The sequence below is a fragment of the Excalfactoria chinensis genome, chromosome 26 (assembly GCF_039878825.1).
Source record: "Excalfactoria chinensis isolate bCotChi1 chromosome 26, bCotChi1.hap2, whole genome shotgun sequence".
NCBI classification, from domain to species: Eukaryota; Metazoa; Chordata; class Aves; order Galliformes; family Phasianidae; genus Excalfactoria; species Excalfactoria chinensis.
In genome coordinates, this window is record NC_092850.1 from 1,309,398 (window position 1) to 1,328,380 (window position 18,983).

Consider the following 18,983-nt stretch of genomic DNA (forward strand, 5'->3'; position numbering starts at 1 on the left):
CTGTCCCAATGTTCCTACTGCCAGCAACCAGCAGGAAGGGGTGAATCAGAGGCGTGAGAAACCTATGGTTGAGTGCTGAGCACCGGCACAGCTCAGTGCACCCATGGCACACACAGAGCACAGATGCCCACGGCCCTTCTCCATCAGTGGGGGGGCATCTCCTCTCCTCAGCACCATGCAATGTCAGGGCACTGTGAGTCCTCTATCCATCTCTGCACTGGGAAAGCAACGTTCAATTGGATCCAAATCACAGCTGGGTACAGGGTGGTGGCACCTCCTGGTGCACATCCCTCTCATAGGACCAGCAGGGATGCTCCATGCCAAGCATCTGCCCCCAGGGCTGGGGGATGGGATGGGAGGGGGAATGGACTGGGGGGGGGGGGGGGGGGGGGCAGTGCTTTATTTATGACTGCTTTATTTATTTTTTTCTGTGTAAGTTCAGCTAAAACAGGCGCGGGAAGCAGATGGTGGAGGGGAATATGATGCTCGTCTGGTGTTAAATCATTGAATACATGAAACTGAACCCCCTCCTCCTCCAGCCATGTCCCCACCTGGAGGCTTTGGGTACACATTCTGGGGGTCCCACCTTGCTGGAGTGTCCTCCCACCCCAGTGTGCACAAGCAGCCCCCCTGGGCAGTAGGGTGGCATTGAGCCCCCTATGCAGGGGATGCAGCCAAGGAAGGGGGATGAGGCACTTTGTGCACGGGGAAACTGAGGGTTGTGGGTAGGGTCCTGGGGATGGGGAACGGGGTGGGGGGTGTGAGGATGAGGAGGAAGGACAAAGCAAGGCTGAGCCTTTTTGAGGTGCGAGGGATGGGGGGTGGACTGATGCAAGAGGAAACTGAGGCAGAGGGGGGGTACAGCCCCACATCCCCCGAACCGGGGCACGGCGAGGAGGGCGCGATGCCGTTCTACCGGGAGGGGGCCGAGGCGAGCAGGGGCCGGGCCGGGGGCGGGGGGCGTCCTGGGGCGGGGGCAGGGCGAGAAGGGGGTGGGGGGTGGGCGGGGGGCAGGAGCGGCAGCTCCGCTGTATCTCCAGCGCCGTGCGCTGCCGGAGCGGCCCTGCTGCAGCCGCAGCTGCCGGGCGGGCGCGGGCCCGGACCCGGCTCCGGCCGCGGCCGCCCCCCCCCCCCAAGATTCGCTCGCAGCCCCGCCCCACCACGGGCTCCGGTGGCCCCGGCGCCTCCCGCCGCGGCGGCGCGCACGGTGCGGAGCGGAGCGGGGCCGGGCCGAGCGGAGCCGCGCTGCCGCCGGGCGCAGGTGTGCGGTGCCCCCCCCCCACCCCCCCGACCCCCGGATCTAAAGGTAAGAGCGCGGCCGGTGCCCCCTCGCCACCCCCACCTCCCACCCCATTGATGCGGTTGTCCTCCCCCACCCCATCTCCATCCGAATCGGTGCGAAGTTTCCCCCTCCCGCCGGGGGCTGCCGGTGTGAGGAGGGGAGGGGGGGGGGGGGGCTTCACCCTGCGATTGGGACATTGGGAAGAAGGGGGCGAAAAAAAGGGGAAAATGTGTCGTTTCCCACCACCCCCCACCCCCCCGACAAGGCCCTCCCCCCCTCCCGGCTGCTGCTGCTGCTGCATTGGGAAGCGGCGCTTTTGTTAGCGGCTCTCCGGGCGGAGCAGGAGGAACCTTGAAGGGTCACGGCTGGAGGGTCCCCCCCCCCGCACCCCGGCCCCACTCCCCAACCCCCCTCCCCGCTCTCCTCTAACCCCCTCCTCACCGCCGTGTCCCTCCGCTCCCCCATCCCCACCCTGCGATCCCCCCTCCCTACCCCCGCATCCTTCGGGTATCCTCCGCACCTCCACCCCCCCACACCTCTATTCCCCCCCCCCCCGCACCATGGAGACTCTCCTATCACCCTCATCTTTCACCCCGCTGCCCCCCCCCAGCACCTTGCTCTACCCCCCAGCATTATGATCTACCCCCCCCCAGCATCCCCATCCTGCACCCCCCACCCCCTGATCCCATGGTCCCATAACCACCTCCCCCTGCCCAGCACCCCTATGTCCTTCCCACACCCTGGATCCCCCCCCCCTTGCCCCCCAGCCACACTGAATCCTGAACACAGCATCATCCAGCATCCCCTCATCTCATTTCATCACCCCAACCCTGCATCATGACCCCCCCCCCCCCAGCCCCGGAATGCAATGTGCTGAGCCCTTGGGGGGCCAGAGATGGAGGGGATGGAGGACACTCCCAAACCGGGGGGGGTTGGGGGGGTGGAAAAGAAGCAGATAGGATGGGGAGGGTTCCCTGTTTCATAGGGCTCCGCCACCCTATAAGAAGCAGCTGGGATGTGGAGTATTGGGGCAGGAATGGGGGGGTTGATGTAGGCCCCCACCCCATTTGCTCTCAGCTGGAGGGATTGTGGTGGGGGGGCTGCAGTGGGGCAGGACAGCAGAGGGAAGCAATGAGGGCTCAGATTGGGGGGGGTGTAGGAAGTGCTTTGTCCCCCAAACAGCCCACGGGCCCAGAGGTGACAGAGCCCCCCCCAGAGAACTGGGGTGCCATGCACTGTCTCCCTGGAACTGTAACTTTAATTCCTTGTTCCCACTGTGGTGTGGGGGGGGAATGACACCCCATAGGGTCACCCCATATGTGCTGAGGGTGCTGGCACTCCCCATGTTGGAGCACAGCTGAACATCCCCATTCAGGGGCTGTGGGGGGGGGGGGCTGTCATCTCCTCGGGGACTCTGCACTATTCAGATGGATTTTGGTGATGTAACCCCAAAATAATGTGGGTTGTGCTGAGCTTGGCCCAAATCCTGCCCTGTCACCCTCCTTGCTGTCACCATGGGCATCCTGCCCACAGCATGCCCCCCCCCCAGTGCCCCCCCAGCCTAGGCCTGGCCTCCTTTCCTCCTGCATCATCCATGTCAATTGCGGTGGGGGGGTCCTGAGCACCTTCCTGCCCCAAATCAAGTAGGGAATGGAGGAGGGGTGGGGAGAGCTGGTCCTGTTTGGGCTGTGTTGGGGGGGGGGGGGGCAGTGCCCTCAGGGGAGCAGGGCTGGGCTGAGCTGTTGGCTCGGGGTGACCTTGGATGAACGGTGCCATCCTCTCTGCCTCGATTTCCCCTCCACCCAAAGCACAGCCTGGAGGAGGGGGGGGATGGACAGGTAGGTGACCCCCCCGCCACCTTCTTGCAGCTGTAGCTTAAGGAGATGAGGACAAAGCAAGCACTCCTGCCCCCCCAACCCCCCCTGCACCCCAGTACCCCGTGGTCCATTGCAGCCCTGCTTGGCTCTGGTGCAGAATGTGACCCCCAGTGCTGCCATCTCTATCGCACCCAGTGCAGGAGGGGTAAGGGGGGGGGGGCAGGACAAGGTGCTGAGCCCCATGCAGAGGGGTGCAGGCGGCTGCGGGGTGACGTGGGAACTGGGTCACTGCTGTCACCGGGGCACGTGGCTGCCGCGTTCGGAGGTGGTGTGTATGGAGGAGGGGGGGGTGGGCTGCACACCGTCCTACTTGAGGGGGTGGGAGGTGGGTTGATCTTGAGGCCATAGGGCTTGGGGGGCTCCTGGGGTTCCACTTCCCTCTGTGCTATGGGTGCTGATCCTGCCGGGTGCTGGGAGCTGTTTGGCAGAAGATGGTTTTGCTCAGGGCGGCCGTTCCCATAAACAAAGGGATATGACCAAATTAGCCCCTGATAGCTCCGGGTGCCGCTCGGCTCGTGCCTGATGAATGCCAACAACAGGACCGTGCTGCCGTGCCCCGCGGCCGTGCTGTGATGGGGAGAGCTGTGCAGGAGCGTGAGCACGGGGCTGGGCTGGGTGCACGGTCATGGGGGTGCATGCATCCCCAGTGCGGGGCTGCAGGGATGTACACTGCCCCTCACCCCCATGGGGCTCAGCAGCTCTGCACCATAGGACCTCAAGTCATGGGGTGGGAGGTGACAAGCCAGCCTGGATGTCACCATCCCTGTGCCGTGCTCTGTATGAGCTGCACACCGTGGTTTTGCTGGTGTTATGTACTATGAGCATCACTCCGTGTTCAGCTGCGCTGCTGCCTGGGGGGGGGCTGTGCTGTGCCCCCTCCTCACTGTGCCCCCTCCTCACTGTGCCCCCTCCCCATGGTGAGCTCTGTGCCGTGCTGTGAAGGTGCCGGAGCTCAGTGCAGAGCTGTGCTGCAGTGCTGGCCACGCTCGCAGCCTCAGGTTTTTAATTAAAGCTGCCAGCTTGGACGCTGTTTTTCAATGGGCTGAGCTGCGCCGTGGCCGGGCTGTGGGTGCAGCTGTGCAGTGGGGCTCAGTTGCTGTGTTTTGGGGGTTGTTTTGGGGGTGTGGGCTGTGATGGTGCGCCATGCTCGGCCTCTCCTCCTGCTTAATCTGTGCTGGGTATGTGGGAGGTTTATTTGTTGTTCCCATCATCCCAAGGCACTGGGTGGCTCTGGGTACCTCCTGCCCATCTCTGGCACCCCCTGTAGCTCCAAGCCTCGGCAACAGCCCCCAAAAGAACCAAATGGGGGTTTGGTTCCCTTTAGTGCAATGGGATGGAGAAGGAGAAGGATCGTCTGGAGCGGAGGAGATTCCCAGTGGGGCCGGATTGTGCTAAAGGGATTTTACTCCCTATTTAATTACAATTTTGTCAAATTAAAAGAAGAAGATCCTTCTCATCTCTGCTTGCAGCTCCCAGGAGCGGCTGCCGTTAATTACGCAGCAGGTGGCAGCCACCACCGGACCCCAAAGGGTCCCCATGGTGGGACTCAGGGTCTGCCTGTCTCCACTCTGTCCCAGTTCATCCCAGTACAGTGTGGTGGGCTGGCACCGGGGCTGACAGCGGCCGTGGATGCAGCGTGCTGATGCGCCGTTGCTAATCCTTGGCTCTTCCCCATGTAATCCTGCCTACGGGGATAATCCCATCAAACCCAGCAGCAGAGCTTAGGGTTGGGTGTGCCCGTATCGCCCGTAGCACCGCGTTTGGTGCCGAATGGATCCTGGGGTGATGGTGGTCCCTGGAAGAGCAGCTGGGATGGGTGGGCAGGAAGGAGCACTGCTCCTACAGTGAGCACCCAGCAGCCTGGTGAGGTCAGATCCAGCTCAGGTCTGGGTGGTGGGACAGAGCTGTGCCCCATTTGTCACCTCCAACCAGGGGAAATCAGGGAGCGGTCCAAAGGTGATGGGAAAGGCCAGGATGGGGATTGTCCCCATGCAGTGTGGGCTGGTCCTGTCCCAGCAGCAGGTAGGGAGTGCTGTGCTGCAAATAACCCGGCAGCTGCCCGGCACCTGCTGTGCCATACCCTTCATTTCACCTTTTGGAGTTATCTCAGTGGTGTGAGGTCAGTGCTGTGAATAGCCCCATGGCTGCTGGTGGCTGAGGGCCATCCAGCAGAGCTGAGCTGGGATCCCAAGGTGCTTGGGGTGGTAGTGGTGGTAGGAGGAAATGCATCTGATCCACTGCAGCCCCCCCTCCCCTGAACGATGCTTCTTTCAGAGCCATTGGTCAGAGCATGCACACACACACAGGAGCATTGCATGGCCCCCTGTAACTTGCACACACGTGCATGCATCCACATTTGTATGCATGCACACAAGCACACATATGTGTGCATGTACCTGCACACACATGCATGCACACACCCTGCTCATGCATGCACACGTATGCACAAACACATACATACACCTGCATGCAGCTGCACACATGCGAACATGTTTGCACACACACGCTTGGGCACATGCTTGCGTGCACATACCTGTGTGCACACACACCTACACACACACATGATGGCACCACACACCCACTTACACCATGTACATCCCCCTGCTTGCCCAACACCCAGCACACCACCCACACCCGTGCACACGCAGAGGCCCTGTGTGCAAACACCCTTCCCACTGCTGTGCACACGGCTCCTGCTGCCCATTGCATGCACGCACACTGACACCTGCATGCAAGCAGCAGCCCGGTGTGCACACACCAGTGCTCACACCACAACACCTGCACACACACACACACACACACGTGTGACAGCAGTGCACACACCAACACCTGCACAGACCCCACACCACCTCCCCAGCCCTTTGAAAGCCCCTCTAAGCTCTTTCTGCTTTTGAACAGTTCCTCCCCCGGAAGCACGAATCAATACTCTTCCCCCCCCCCTGCTTCTCTGCTCACTCCTGGGCCCTTAGCAACACATCTGCCTCCAAGTGCACATCTGCTCTGCACCACGGTGGGGACAGGGACCCCATATCCCAAGGTGGGGGCTGTGGGGCTCTGTCACCTTCCAGCTGGGAGCACTGCAGCAGGGCTTGTACAGCCCCCCCCCCCTTGCCCACTCATTGGGTGATGGCAGTGACAGAGCTGTCCTCAAATCTGGCTTTAGGATGGGGAGCTCTTCTCCTTCCCCCATTCCCACCCACCATGGCAGCAGAACAAGGCGCTATTTCGGGGTGGTGAGGAAGCACCTGACCTTCCGGCGAGCGCACAGGCAGGGGCACAGAGTGCAAACAATGGCCCTTTGTTCCCCACCAGCAGCATCCTGCAGCCCCCAGCCCGACCGCAGCTCTGCTACAGTGCAGCCCACATCATGGGGATGGGGCTGTCCTGGTGTCTATGTGGGTTGGAGTGGGGGGGGGGTCGGTCACAAGGAGTGGGTCAGGGTTACCCATGGTGGCTCCCAGCTCTCCCCTCTCTTTGGCTGCCGTCCGGTGGTTCATTCAGCTGATGGAGATGGTGATGGGAAATGCAAAGTGGGATGGAGCTGGGTCATAGCAGCAAGCCTGCAGCCTGCCAGGAGGAGGAGGAAGAGGAGGAGGTGGTGGCCATGTGAAGGCTGCACTTGCACAACACTGCCCACACGTTGGTTGCAGCAGGTGCATGCATCCCTCCTGAGGAGCTGAGCTGTGCTGTGCCATTCTGAGCTGTGCTGAGCTGTGCTGTGCCATTCTATGCCATGCTGTGCCATTCTGAGCTGTGCTGTGCCATTCTGTGCCATGCTGTGCCATTCTGAGCTGTGCTGTGCCATTCTATGCCATGCTGTGCTATTCTGAGCTGTGCTGAGCTGTGCTGTGCCATTCTATGCCATGTTGTGCCATTCTGAGCTATGCTGTGCCATTCTGTGCCATGTTGTGCCATTCTGAGCTGTGCTGTGCCATTCTATGCCATTCTATGCCATTCTGAGCTGTGCTGAGCTGTGCTGTGCCATTCTATGCCATGTTGTGCCATTCTGAGCTATGCTGTGCCATTCTGTGCCATGTTGTGCCATTCTGAGCTGTGCTGTGCCATTCTGTGCCATACTGTGCCATTCTGAGCTGTGCTGAGCTGTGCTGTGCCATTCTATGCCATGTTGTGCCATTCTGAGCTGTGCTGTGCCATTCTGTGCCATGTTGTGCCATTCTGAGCTGTGCTGTGCTATTCTATGCCATGCTGTGCCATTCTGAGCTGCGCTGAGCTGTGCCATGCCATTCTATGCCATGTTGTGCCATTCTGAGCTGTGCTGTGCCATTCTGAGTTGTGCTGTGCCATTCTATGCCATTCTGAGCTGTGCTGAGCTGTGCTGTGCCATTCTATGCCATGTTGTGCCATTCTGAGCTGTGCCATGCCATTCTGAGCCATGGTAAGCCATACCATGCCATTCTGAGCCATGCAGTGCCATTCCATGCCATGTCTGAGGGCAAGGAGGTGAGGAGGGAGGATGTGAAATGAAGACCCATATAGGGTCCTGGGGGCCACCAGCACCTCAAGGGGACTGTGTGGCTGGGCACTGTGGTCCCTTTGCCCTCTCTCCCCGCGCTGACCCTGGCACACAGCGGCTATTTCATCTTATTTGACTAGAAAACAGTTGGTTGAAGCATAGAAATTTCAAATCAAGGCGCTGGTGCCTGAGCTTGGAGCAATTAAAGGTAACATTTTCCCAAGCAGAGCAAAGCAGCCAAGCACATCCCGGCACGGCGGAGATGCGGGGGAGACTTAAAGAGGAAATAAAAACAACAACAACAACAAATAAACTTTTATTAAGGCTTAAGAAAATGAGACGGCGGATGGACCGAGCTGCTCTCCCTCCCCACCGCCTCCTCTTGTCCTGCTGGGACCTGCAGGTTTGTGTTGTAGGGCTGCTTTCTTAGGGCTGGAGTGGCTTTAGGGTTCCTCCTAAGTGTTGTGTTCCCATCCCTTAAAGCAACGTTGTGAGGTGGTTTCTTAATGACAGGGCTGTGCTTTGTTGTTGTAGGGTTGGCACCTGGAGCAGTCTGTGGGAACAGAGGTGTTATTGTAGGGATGTTGCTTGGAGCTGGGGTTAAACATGGGGTTGGTATCGTAGGGTGCCCAGTTGGAGCTGAGGTTAAACGCGTTTGGTAGTGTAGGGTGCTCATTCAGCTCTGAGGCTTTGCATGCTGGTTGCCATGGGGTCCCATTGCCAAAGGCAGACCCCATCCCCAGGTTGCCACCATGGCTACTGCACTTCTCAGTGGTCACAGGGCCACAAGGCTGGGGGCAGCAGGGGGTGGTAGAGGATGAAGCTAGGGAGCTACAGGGGGGCACAAGTGGGATTTGTGTGATTTTGGGGTCAAAGGGGACCAAGGAGGAGTGAGGACCTTTGGGGACAAGGGGAGGGCACGTGCCTTGAGGGGAGCTTCATGGGCAGAGGATGCATGCATGGGACAAGGGATGAGGAGCTGCTGTAGAGTGGGGGGGGTTCAGCCCCAGCACCCCCATGGTGCCGCCCACCCCGTGCCCACCGTGGGGGTTTATTTTCGGTGCGAAGCGAGACGCCTCCTAAATAGGAAATGATCCTTAATATGCAGATGGGACATATTTAATATGCAAATTGACACAGCTCTGGCCGGCCGCCAGCGCTGGCTGTCGGTGGCACCTCGTGTGCACCCAAAGGTGGGTGACAGCGCAAGGGGGGGAGGGTGACGTCCATCCTGCTGGGGGTGATGGGGACAAAGCAACCTCAATGAACACAGGATCCCAGAGCAGGGCAGGCGGCAGGCAGGGGGTGCTGGGGGGGGGCTATAAGCAGCAGCTGTAAGCAGAGCCGGTAACCGGAGCCCAATCCCAGGGGGGGGCAAAGAGAAGGGGGGGGGACAGCTGAGCTGATGGGGACGTGGCCGCGGAAGCACCCAAAGGTAAATGGCAGTGTTGGTGGTGGCACCCCCCCCCCCCCCTCCTTGATGTCCCACTGATGGTGAGGGGGGAGATATCCTCTTGGCACCCTCTTGGAGGCTCTGAACACCCGCAGGCCCCGGTAGGGGGGGAGGTTGTTTGCTGGGGGGGGGGGGGGCTGGGGGTGGTGTGTGGTGCCAGGTGGCCGCGGTGACATTTGCTCCATCCGCAGGGACAGCTGCTTCCTGCCTCTGCCACCCGAACCCACCAGGCAGCAAGCAAAGCATTGGCGGGACGGAAACCTGTGGGGGTGACCCCCCCCCCTCCTTTCCCCCCCCTCCCCACCACCACCACCAACTGGGGCCGGTGGCCCTCATGGCTGCATGGCAGCAGCAGCTGGGCTGCACTGCAGGCTCTCCAGGCTCTGCACCCCAACCCCATTTTGACCCCCAAATGCAATCTGATGGGCACTGCGTCCCTCAGTGCAGCACCAGGGGGGGGTCAGACCCTGTGCCCCCCCACCCTCCCCGTGCTGGGTTTTCATGTTGTCAGCATTTCCTTATGCTGCCGCTTGTAAGGGGCCTCATTAACATATCTAATTGCTGCCTCTCTATAGTGATTTGTGCTGATTGCTTATTGGCATTAGTTACTTTGTAAAGAAAATTAGCCTAAACATCAAATAAAACCCAGCATTAGCCGTATGGAAAGGGACACCATGGAGATATTGGGATGACACCCCCAACCCCCCCCCCCCCCATAGTGTGCTTTGGGGTAACATACCCACCGTGGTGCCACCACCCTGAGGAGTCCTATGTCCCAGTTTTGGGATCCCCCCACTGTAACCCATTGTGGTGGTGGCACCCTTGAGGAGGAGACGCTCTGGGTTGGTTGGTTAGGAGGGGTCTGGGGGGGGCAACAACCCGGACTCAAAGCGGTTCCAGTTGGTGACAGCTGCGGCGGTGCCGGCTCCGGTTACGGTGACATCAGCTCTACCTTCCCACCTGGCGCGGGGGGCTCGGGCCCCGTCCCATGGGGGTCCCATGGGGGTGGGGGGAGAGGAGGGTTGACAGAGTGACAGCTGAGAGGCTCTCAGGCTCCAGACATGCACCCAGCTCTGCCGGAGCTTCCAGGGGGACCCTCTTGCAGCAGTGGGGACAGCGGTGGCAGCGGAGCTCAGGTTTGCATAGCAGGGGGTGCGGGGTGCTGTGGTGCTGTGGTGAGGGGATCCCATCCCTGGGAGGGAAGCATTCACCCCCCCCAAACACACACACACTCACCCCAACCCAAACCAAGGGGTTGAAGGGATGGAGTCGGTGTTGTCCCTAAAGGGATGGCAGTGGGAGCATGCAGTCACCTCCAGGGTGGGGGCAAAGCTGCAGAGCTACCCCTCCCCTTCCCCACCCCGCCATGCTTCAGTGCTGAGGGGATGCTGGAAGGGGTGGGGAGTGATGGGGTGAGGCATCAGCCCCCCCCGAGGCTGTGGGTGCAGATGGGTGGTGCCTGGCACCGGGCATGCTATCAAATGGGGAAACTGAGGCACAGCACGGGGACAACTTGCTCGTGGTTGTTCAGCAGCTCTGGGTCGCAGCCATCCTCATTTCCCACCCCCCAACTCCATCTCAAAGCTCCTAACAGGGACCCCAACCCCACTCCAATGTAGGGGTACCCCCTCTCACTGCCTCAGTTTCCCCTCAGCTCCCAGCGGCCATCCCCGCTCCTCTCCCCCTTCTCCTCCTCCTCCATCAATGGGGCCCTGTTCTCCATTGTGCCCCCCGCTCGCCGCCAGCCCCCTCCTCCCCGGCCCCTCTCAGCCATTGCCTTTTCTTCACCCTCACAATTGGAGGCATTTATGCAGCCGGAGGCTCGGGTTACCCCGACTGTGCTGGGCACCCGCTCACTATCACTGCTGAGCGCCCGGGGGACGGTGACACCGGAGCCCCCCAGCTGGGTTACAGCCACCGGGGTCAGTGGCATGGAGCTCCTGAGGGTCCCCATGCCCCAAATCCCACTGGGAGAGTGGCTGCGTGGCAACAGGAGGCAATGGGCAGTGGAAGGGGGGGAACTGAGGCTGCATGAGAGGTCCCAGCAGCTCCTAAAGCTGTAGGTAAATGGAGAGCTCTCCTTGGGGGGGGGGTCAGAGAGGGGACCCATAGCAGCCTTGGGTCTGGTGTCCCCAGAGTTGAGAGGGATAGGGATGGTGCCAGCTCTCACCCAGGATATGACACTGCACAGAGTGCCACGGGATGCAGAACTGGGTCTTATCCAGAGGCTCTGACACTGTGGAGGGGTTTGGGATGAGGTCTGGGTCAGCACTGGAGCAGCTGTGGTGCCTGTGTCCCTTAACCCCCCACAATGTCACCCTCCCTCACTCCAATGCAGAGGAGGGCGACGGTTCGATGGCACCCACATCCCCACTCACTGCCCTCACCAGACTGAGAATCAATTCAATTCCCTCCTGTTAATTACCCAGCCCTGCCCCACGCCGTGTCACCCACAGGCACACAGTGGGGGTTGGTGACAGAGGTGACAGCATGGCTGTGCTGCTGGGAAGGGGTTTGTGTGGGGCTTATTTCTACACCACCACTTCCCCACTGATTATCCAAGATGGTGTGATTGAATTTTGGACAGGGAGAAGGCAAGTAGCAGCTACAGGGCTGTAATGGGGGTTTCCTGTCTGTATATCCCCATGTCCTCATCCCCACGTCCCCATCTCCATGGCCCTGCAGCTGTCCTGGAGCCCAGGTTGCACACAGTTTGTACCCAGTTTATACCCAGTTTATACCCAGTTTGTACCCAGTTTGTACCCAGTAGCTCCCATGCAGAGCTGTGCAGGCTCTGGGAACAGCTCGAGGAGGGCGTTGGATCTGCTTTTCCCAGCATATTTGGAATTCTTCAGCAGGGGAAGGACTCACTTCCCCCATCTCCCAGGCACACCCCTGGTCCCACACTGCTGGCTGCTGGTTCCAGCCCAACCCCAGCATCCTGGACCCTCACCCTTCACTTCAGGGGTCCCCCCAGGGTCTCCAGCCTCAATGAGGCACCCCATGAACACTGGTTTGGGGAGCATAGAAGGGAGGAAGCCGGGTGCTGCCCCATCCCACCTCTCCCCCATCTGCAGGTGCTGTGGGCGCCTGCCTGCACCAGGGGAGACAATGTGGCCCCCCCTCGTCCTGCTGCTCCTGCTCACAGCAGAGAGGACGGCTCACGGCACCTTCCCCGAGGAGCCCAGCCCCATCGCCGTGGCCAACGAGGACTGTGAGTGCCTGGGGAGGTGCAGAGAGGGGCTGGGGGGGGACTTGGGGTGCTCTGTGAGCAGGGTCCTGGCTGGCCATGGGGCTGTGTGTGATGCTGTTTCTGTGTCCCCAGATGTGAAACACTACGCTGTGTTTGTGGGTCATGGCAGCAGCCGGCCAGGCAGCCCTGAGGGTGGTGGCACTGAGCGCCTCAATATCCAGCGCATCCTCAAGGTCAACAGGACCCTCTTCGTTGGAGACAGGTGTGAAACGTGGTCCCCAACCTCTGCACCCCACACATCCCCTTGGGCTCCATCATTTGGGAGGGACCCTGCTTCCTGTCCCAAGCCCCCCCTGGCACCTAAAAGTCTTCCCCAGCTTTGGAGTTTGGACACCCCAATCTCACAGCAGGGTGCTGTTGGGCATCCCACTTCTGTATCCTGGGGGTCTCTGGGCTGGCTGAGCCCCAGAGAGGCTCACTGCCCACTGCACCCCATTCCCATGGGGTAGATGGGCTGAGCACAGAGCCCACAGTCCCACACTACAGGGCACATCCCTGAGGTGTCCTCAGACACCCATAAGGTGGTGACATCCATATCATCCCTGCAGGGACAACGTCTACCGTGTGAGCCTGGAGCCCACTGCTGGCAGCGAGATGCGCTATCACCGGGTAAGGGCTGACCCCTGGGCTCTTATGGGGACACTGGGTGGCTGGGGGGGGTCTGTCCTGGCCCCACGTTGGGTTTTTCTGCCCCCACAGAAGCTGACTTGGAGGTCAAACCAACACGACATCAGCATCTGCCGGATGAAGGGGAAACACGAGGTATGGGGGGGGTCCATACCCTGTGAGCCCCCCTCACCCTCCTGCCTCCCACGTCACGTGTCACCGTCCCCCAGTGTGTGTCACCCTGTGCCTCTCGGCTCCCTGCCAACGCTTGTGTCAACTGTGATTTATTGGACGCTGGTATAATTGGGTTTGTAATTAATTATTTCTGGCCCGTTGATCAGAACAGACACATCTCATAATCTGCAAGAAATCCAATTTCCAGGTCCCGTCCGTGCCCCCTGGGGCTGCCCCCCTCCCCCCCCCCACCCCCAGCCCAGCCTCTTGTGGTGAGGGGGGCAGAGGAGACCCCTCTCCTCTCCCTGGGGCTGTTTTTGGGGCTGGTGCTGGGGAGTGGATGCAGAAGCTGACAGCCCCCTCTTACTGGCACAGGCAGAGTGCCGAAACTTCATCAAGGTGATGCTGGTACGGAACCAGAACCTGCTCTTCGTGTGTGGCACCAACGCCTTCAACCCCATCTGTGCCAACTACAGCGTGAGTCCCCTGCTGCTGGGATGGGGGCTGGCGGGTGTCAACAGGGACAGGAGCTTCGCAGAGGACAACGTGTCCCTTTTGGGGTTTCCTGCCACCACCCAGACCCCGCTGCCTGGCATGGCACCCCCTGGCCATGCTGACAGCCCTGTGTTGCCCTCTGCAGATGGACACACTGGAGCCCGTTGGGGACAATATCAGCGGCATGGCACGGTGTCCCTACGACCCCAAGCACGCCAACGTGGCACTGTTCACAGGTCAGTGCTGACACAGTGGGGACCACCGGTTGGGCACTGCTCTTCCAGGTGCTCCCTGGGTTCTGCCTCCATCCCCATGCCCACACTTGTGTCTCCCTTGCAGGGGGGATGCTCTTCACAGCCACGGTGACAGATTTCCTGGCCATTGATGCCGTCATCTACCGCAGCCTGGGGGACAGCCCAACCCTACGCACTGTTAAACACGACTCCAAGTGGTTCAAAGGTGCTTCCAGTGTGGTGTGCATGTCTCATGTGCTCCCTGTCCCCTTCTGCCCTGTCCTGGGGCAGCCCTGACCCCACCGCTGTCCCTGCAGAGCCCTACTTTGTGCACGCGGTGGAGTGGAGGAGCCACGTCTACTTCTTCTTCCGTGAGATCGCCATGGAGTTCAACTACCTGGAGAAGGTTGGAGAGGTCCCAGTGATGACCCGATCCTAAGGGACACCTGGGATGGGGGCTGTCCCTGTGTCCCTGCTGGGTGGTGACGGGCATCCTTTGCAGGTGGTTGTGTCTCGAGTGGCTCGGGTGTGCAAGAATGACATGGGGGGATCCCAGCGTGTGCTGGAGAAGCAGTGGACGTCCTTCCTCAAGGCTCGGCTCAACTGCTCCGTGCCGGGTGATTCACACTTTTACTTCAACGTCATCCATGCTGTGACAGATATCCTGGAGCTCAACGGGCGCCCCGTGGTGCTCGCTGTCTTCTCCACACCCACCAACAGGTTGGCCCCATAGAGCTGGGCTGGGGAATACCCCATAGGGGTGAGGATATGGGGGGTAGGCTGCGGTGTTCACACCACACTGCATCTCCCCAGCATCCCCGGCTCGGCTGTGTGTGCCTTTGACATGACCCAAGTGGCTGCTGTCTTCGAGGGGCGCTTCCGGGAGCAGAAATCACCTGAGTCCATCTGGACAGCCGTACCTGAGGACATGGTGCCAAAACCCAGGTGAGTGAGTGACCCATGGGGACAGCGGGGATGGGGGCAGGGGACAGGCAGGAAAGGGGTTGGAGATGGAGGTGGGGAGAGGGGCAGGGATGGGAGTGACCAAAGCTGGTGGTGGGGATCTAGAATGATAGATTTGGAGGAGTTGGGAGGGACTTTTGGATGTCCTTCGATCCAACCCGGCTGGGGATGGGGATGTCAGGATGTGATGTGGGGGTAGAGATTGGAATGGTGACACCAGAGCTGGAGACAGGACTGGGACAGAAGTGGGGCAGGGCTCAGCCACGTCGTGGCAGTGCTGAGCTTTGCCGTGCTGTGGTGTCAGACCCGGGTGCTGCGCGGCCCCGGGGATGCGCTACAACTCCTCCAGCACCTTCCCCGATGAGATCCTCACCTTTGTGAAGACGCACCCGTTGATGGATGAAGCGGTGCCATCCCTGGGCAACGTGCCCTGGATTATCCGCACGATGAGTCGGTGAGTTTTGGGGGTAGGATGGGGGCCTGGAAAGGCTGCAGAGGGACCCCCAGCACAAAGCAATGCAGGAGAGTGGGTGCTTTTGGGGTGCATGTGTGTATGTGCATGCACGGCCGCACACAGCTGTGCCCATCCATGTGCATGGCTTGCGCTGCTGTGCCTCAGCACGTTGCTGTGCCTCCAGCACTGCCCCTGCATGGGAGAGCGCCATGAGACCTGATAAATGTCATCAACTTTGCAGCTGAGATTGTCTCATCCTAATTAAATCTGCCTTAATTGCTGTTTGATGGGGAATTAATCAAGCTGAGCTCTCGGGCCACAGCCTCCAGCCAGCAGGACAACATGCAGGGCTGCAGATGGGGCTGCAGGGGACAGGGGCAGGGATGTGGGGATGGGGGCCCCTCCTGCTGGCCCCAACACCCTGCTCTGCTCATGCTATGCAGGTACCAGCTCCGCAAAATTGTGGTAGACAACGCAGCAGGACCATGGGGCAACCACACTGTGGTCTTCCTGGGCTCCAGCACAGGCACCATCCTCAAGTTCCTCATCCATCCCAATGCCACCAACAGCCCCACACCTGCACCCCCCGGCAGCCAGAGCATCTTCCTGGAGGAGTTTGAGACCTACCAGCCTGGGAGGTGGGCTGGGGTGGGGAGAGGGAGGTTGGTGGGTGGGTGGATGGATGGATGTGGATTGGATGAGTGGATGGATGGATGGATGGATGGATGGATGGATGGATGGATGGATGGATGGATGGATGGATGGATGGATGGATGTGGATTGGATGGGTGGATGGATGGATGGATGGATGGATGGATGGATGGATGGATGGATGGATGGAAGGAACAGATCAGAAAGATGCAAGGGATAGATGGATGGTGGGATCAGTGGGGTGGATGTGTGGATGGGACAGAGGCAACGGATGAGCTCCCTTCTCTGGACCAGCCTGCACCAGGGCAGATGGGGACGGGAGCTGGGGCCATACTGAGCTCTGCTCCATCCCCAGATGTGGCCGGGACACAGAGGACGAGCGGAAACTCCTGGGCCTGGAGCTGGACAAGGCAGCTGGATCCCTGCTGCTGGCCTTCCCCCCCTGTGTGGCCAGGGTGCCCGTGGCTCGCTGCCAGCAGCATTCAGGCTGCATGAAGTGAGTGCCAAGAGGGCAGGGCTTGCGAGAGGGATTGCAGTGCTGGGCCAGGGTCCCTTTTGGGGGCTGGGGGTTTCCTGACCTCTCTGCTCCTTGCCAGGAGCTGCCTTGGGAGCCGGGACCCGTACTGTGGCTGGACACCTGAGGGCTCCTGTGTATTCCTGGAGCCCAGCCCCAGGTAATGCTGGCTGGGCTGGGTGGACTCTTTGGGAGCAACACAGGGATCTTGGGTTCACATCAGTCCCTTGATGTGAACTCTGAGCCACATCAGCTCCTCCAATTCCTCTCACCACGGAGACCCAACAGACTCCTCACCAGCTGCATCATGCTGGGAGGCTGTCGGATGCTGGCTGACCCCCTCTTTTTTGCACTCCCCGACAGGACAGCTTTCGAGCAGGACATCTCTGGTGGCAGCACATCGCACCTGGGCGAGTGCGAGGGTGAGTGTGGGACAGGGATGGGACCCAGGGACACGTGGCATGTCACAGCTGTCCCCTGAGCCCCACTGCCTTCACCCAGGGCTGGTGACGGAGAGCTTCGTGGACGAGCCGGATGGGCTGGTGTCGGTGAACCTGCTGGTCATCTCCTCGGTGGCCGCCTTCGTCATCGGCGCCGTTATCTCCGGCTTCAGCGTGTGTTGGTTCATTGGCCACCGGGACCGCAAGGAGCTGGCAAGGCGCAAGGACAAGGAGACCATCCTGGCACACAGCGAGTCGGTGGTGAGCGTCAGCCGGTTGGGCGAGCGGCGAGCGCGTGGTGGGCAGCCCGGCGCACTGCTGGCCCCACTGATGCCCAACGGATGGCCCAAGGAGCTTGGCAAGGCAAACCAACACGACCTGGACTCGGGCGTCCTGCCTACGCCGGAGCAAACCCCGCTGCAGCAGAAGCGCTGCCCTGGTGCCCTCCAGAACTGCAGCTGGGAGCAGAGCCACAACATCATCAACGCGGCGCTGCGGGACCCTGGTGCCAGCGGCACGCGGCTGCACACCGGTGCCGGCCGCTCTGCCCGCGGCATGCCCCTCTCCTGCCACGCCATCCTGGTGGATCAGGAGCTGGAGGCTGAACTCAGTGACTCCTCAGGTGACGGGCACTGGGGACGGGACCACCACGAGGGTCCCCGCACACGGCAGCACCCCCCTGCTGGTGCCCGCCGTCCACCCCGGAGCTCCTACGGCGACTTTGGGGGCACCCCACGTCCCAGCCCTGACCGCCGGCGCGTGGTTTCGGCTCCTGGTGGGGAAGGGGGGGACTTTGTGGAGGGGCCGCCGTGGCACCCTGAGCAGCTGAACTTCAACGCCAACAACGGCACCCAACGCCCCGGTGCCCACCTCAAGAGGAACCACACATTTAACAGCGGCGAAGCGCCGGCAGGTGGCTATGGGCAGCACGGCACGGCCCCACGGGCACCCGGTGCGGGGCCCCCCCGTGCACTCACGGACCTGCACCACCTCCTGCGCTATGGCATGGAGCGGACTCCCTCGGGCAAATAGGAGCTCACCGCCTGGCTCGGCACCCACAGGTGCTGCCACCGTGGACGCTTTACTCCGCTGTGCCGTGGCACGGTGCTCCAGCTCTGTGGGGATGGGGATGGGGCTGAGATGCTGCATGGGGGATTAGCAGCCCCTGGGTTCCCATGGGAAGGGTTTGAGGTTTTCCCCTCCTGCTCCTGGAGCTGCACAGGTCCCTGCTGTCCCCGGCTGGCACGGGGCAGTGCCCCAGGCTCCGGCTGCTTTGCACAGGCTCTAAGTGTCTGTCTGTCTGGTCTCTTCCCCAGGCTGGACCCAGGGACTGCTGCGCCCTGGGCGGGACTCCCTGGGAGGCAGCAGGATGGGCACACAGACATGGGCACAGCTGGCATAGAGCGAAGCAGTGCTCTCTGCCCAGAGCCCCTCAGCCCCACTGGCTGTGCCTGGGCACCTTTAGGTGTGTGGGTGCTGCCAGCACCCTCGGAACACCCAGCCAGGACAGCACCCAGCAAAGGATGCCATCAGGGTGCGTCATCTGCCAAGGACTGGGCAAAATCTCCACTACCCCCACCCAGTGCCAGCGGGGAGCTGTCATCTATCCCCCAACACCTCTGCTCCCACCAAGATCCCAGCACTCCACTCCCCTCTCCTTGAAAGCACAGCTGGGCACTGGGATACAGAGGGCCGGGGTCCCACCAAACCCACTCTCTGCTGGCAAAAGGTGCCCTTTCAGCGCCACCCCTGCCCCAATTGCAGGAGGCACGAGGGGCAGTAGGGCTCTGCAGGACCGCAGGGCTGGGTGGAGGGATGTGGGCGCTGCAGGTGCTCAGCACCCTGGCTGCAGGGTGGAGGGCAATTGGTCCCATGCTGTAAATAGGGTGCCGGGGCACCGCGGGCACCCCATCGCCCCGGGGCCGTTCATGCATGCGACAGCGGTAACGTCTCTGTATAACCCCGGAGCCCCGCAATAAACTTCTGTTTACAAGAGGTGATTCCTCCCCACCACCGCCTCCAGTGCTGTGCCATGTGGAGAGGCAGAGCGGTCCCTGCTGCAGCAGAGCCTGTGGGGCACGGGTGGGAGGGCAGCAGAATGGAGGGGGCTGTGG

General features: G+C 61.1%; 1 protein-coding gene across 2 annotated transcripts; it reads left to right on the forward strand.

Moving 5' to 3' along the window:
* Positions 1-1,208: 1,208 nt before the first annotated feature.
* Positions 1,209-18,872, forward strand: SEMA6B (semaphorin 6B). 2 transcript variants are annotated; one of them, XM_072357608.1, is made up of 17 exons: positions 1,209-1,306; positions 12,164-12,300; positions 12,412-12,541; positions 12,888-12,948; positions 13,039-13,101; positions 13,495-13,596; positions 13,760-13,850; positions 13,954-14,073; positions 14,165-14,253; positions 14,350-14,567; positions 14,661-14,792; positions 15,115-15,264; positions 15,708-15,902; positions 16,271-16,411; positions 16,512-16,589; positions 16,793-16,851; positions 16,931-18,872. In XM_072357608.1, exons 2-17 carry the CDS (start codon positions 12,198-12,200, stop codon positions 17,899-17,901), a joined length of 2,703 nt encoding a protein of 900 aa, XP_072213709.1. In that variant the 5' UTR covers positions 1,209-1,306; positions 12,164-12,197; the 3' UTR covers positions 17,902-18,872. The 2 variants fall into 2 exon arrangements, with proteins under 2 accessions (XP_072213709.1, XP_072213708.1); XM_072357607.1 differs by lacking the exon at positions 1,209-1,306 and having other exon boundaries at positions 11,061-12,300.
* The last annotated feature ends 111 nt before the right edge of the window (positions 18,873-18,983 follow it).

Coding starts and splice junctions, on each gene's coding strand:
- SEMA6B (XM_072357607.1), top strand. CDS start 11,760: ATGGCCCTGCAGCTGTCCTGGAGCCCAGGTTGCACACAGTTTGTACCC. Junction 14,568..14,660: donor TTCTCCACACCCACCAACAG/GTTGGCCCCATA, acceptor GCATCTCCCCAG/CATCCCCGGCTCGGCTGTGT. Junction 16,412..16,511: donor CAGCATTCAGGCTGCATGAA/GTGAGTGCCAAG, acceptor GCTCCTTGCCAG/GAGCTGCCTTGGGAGCCGGG.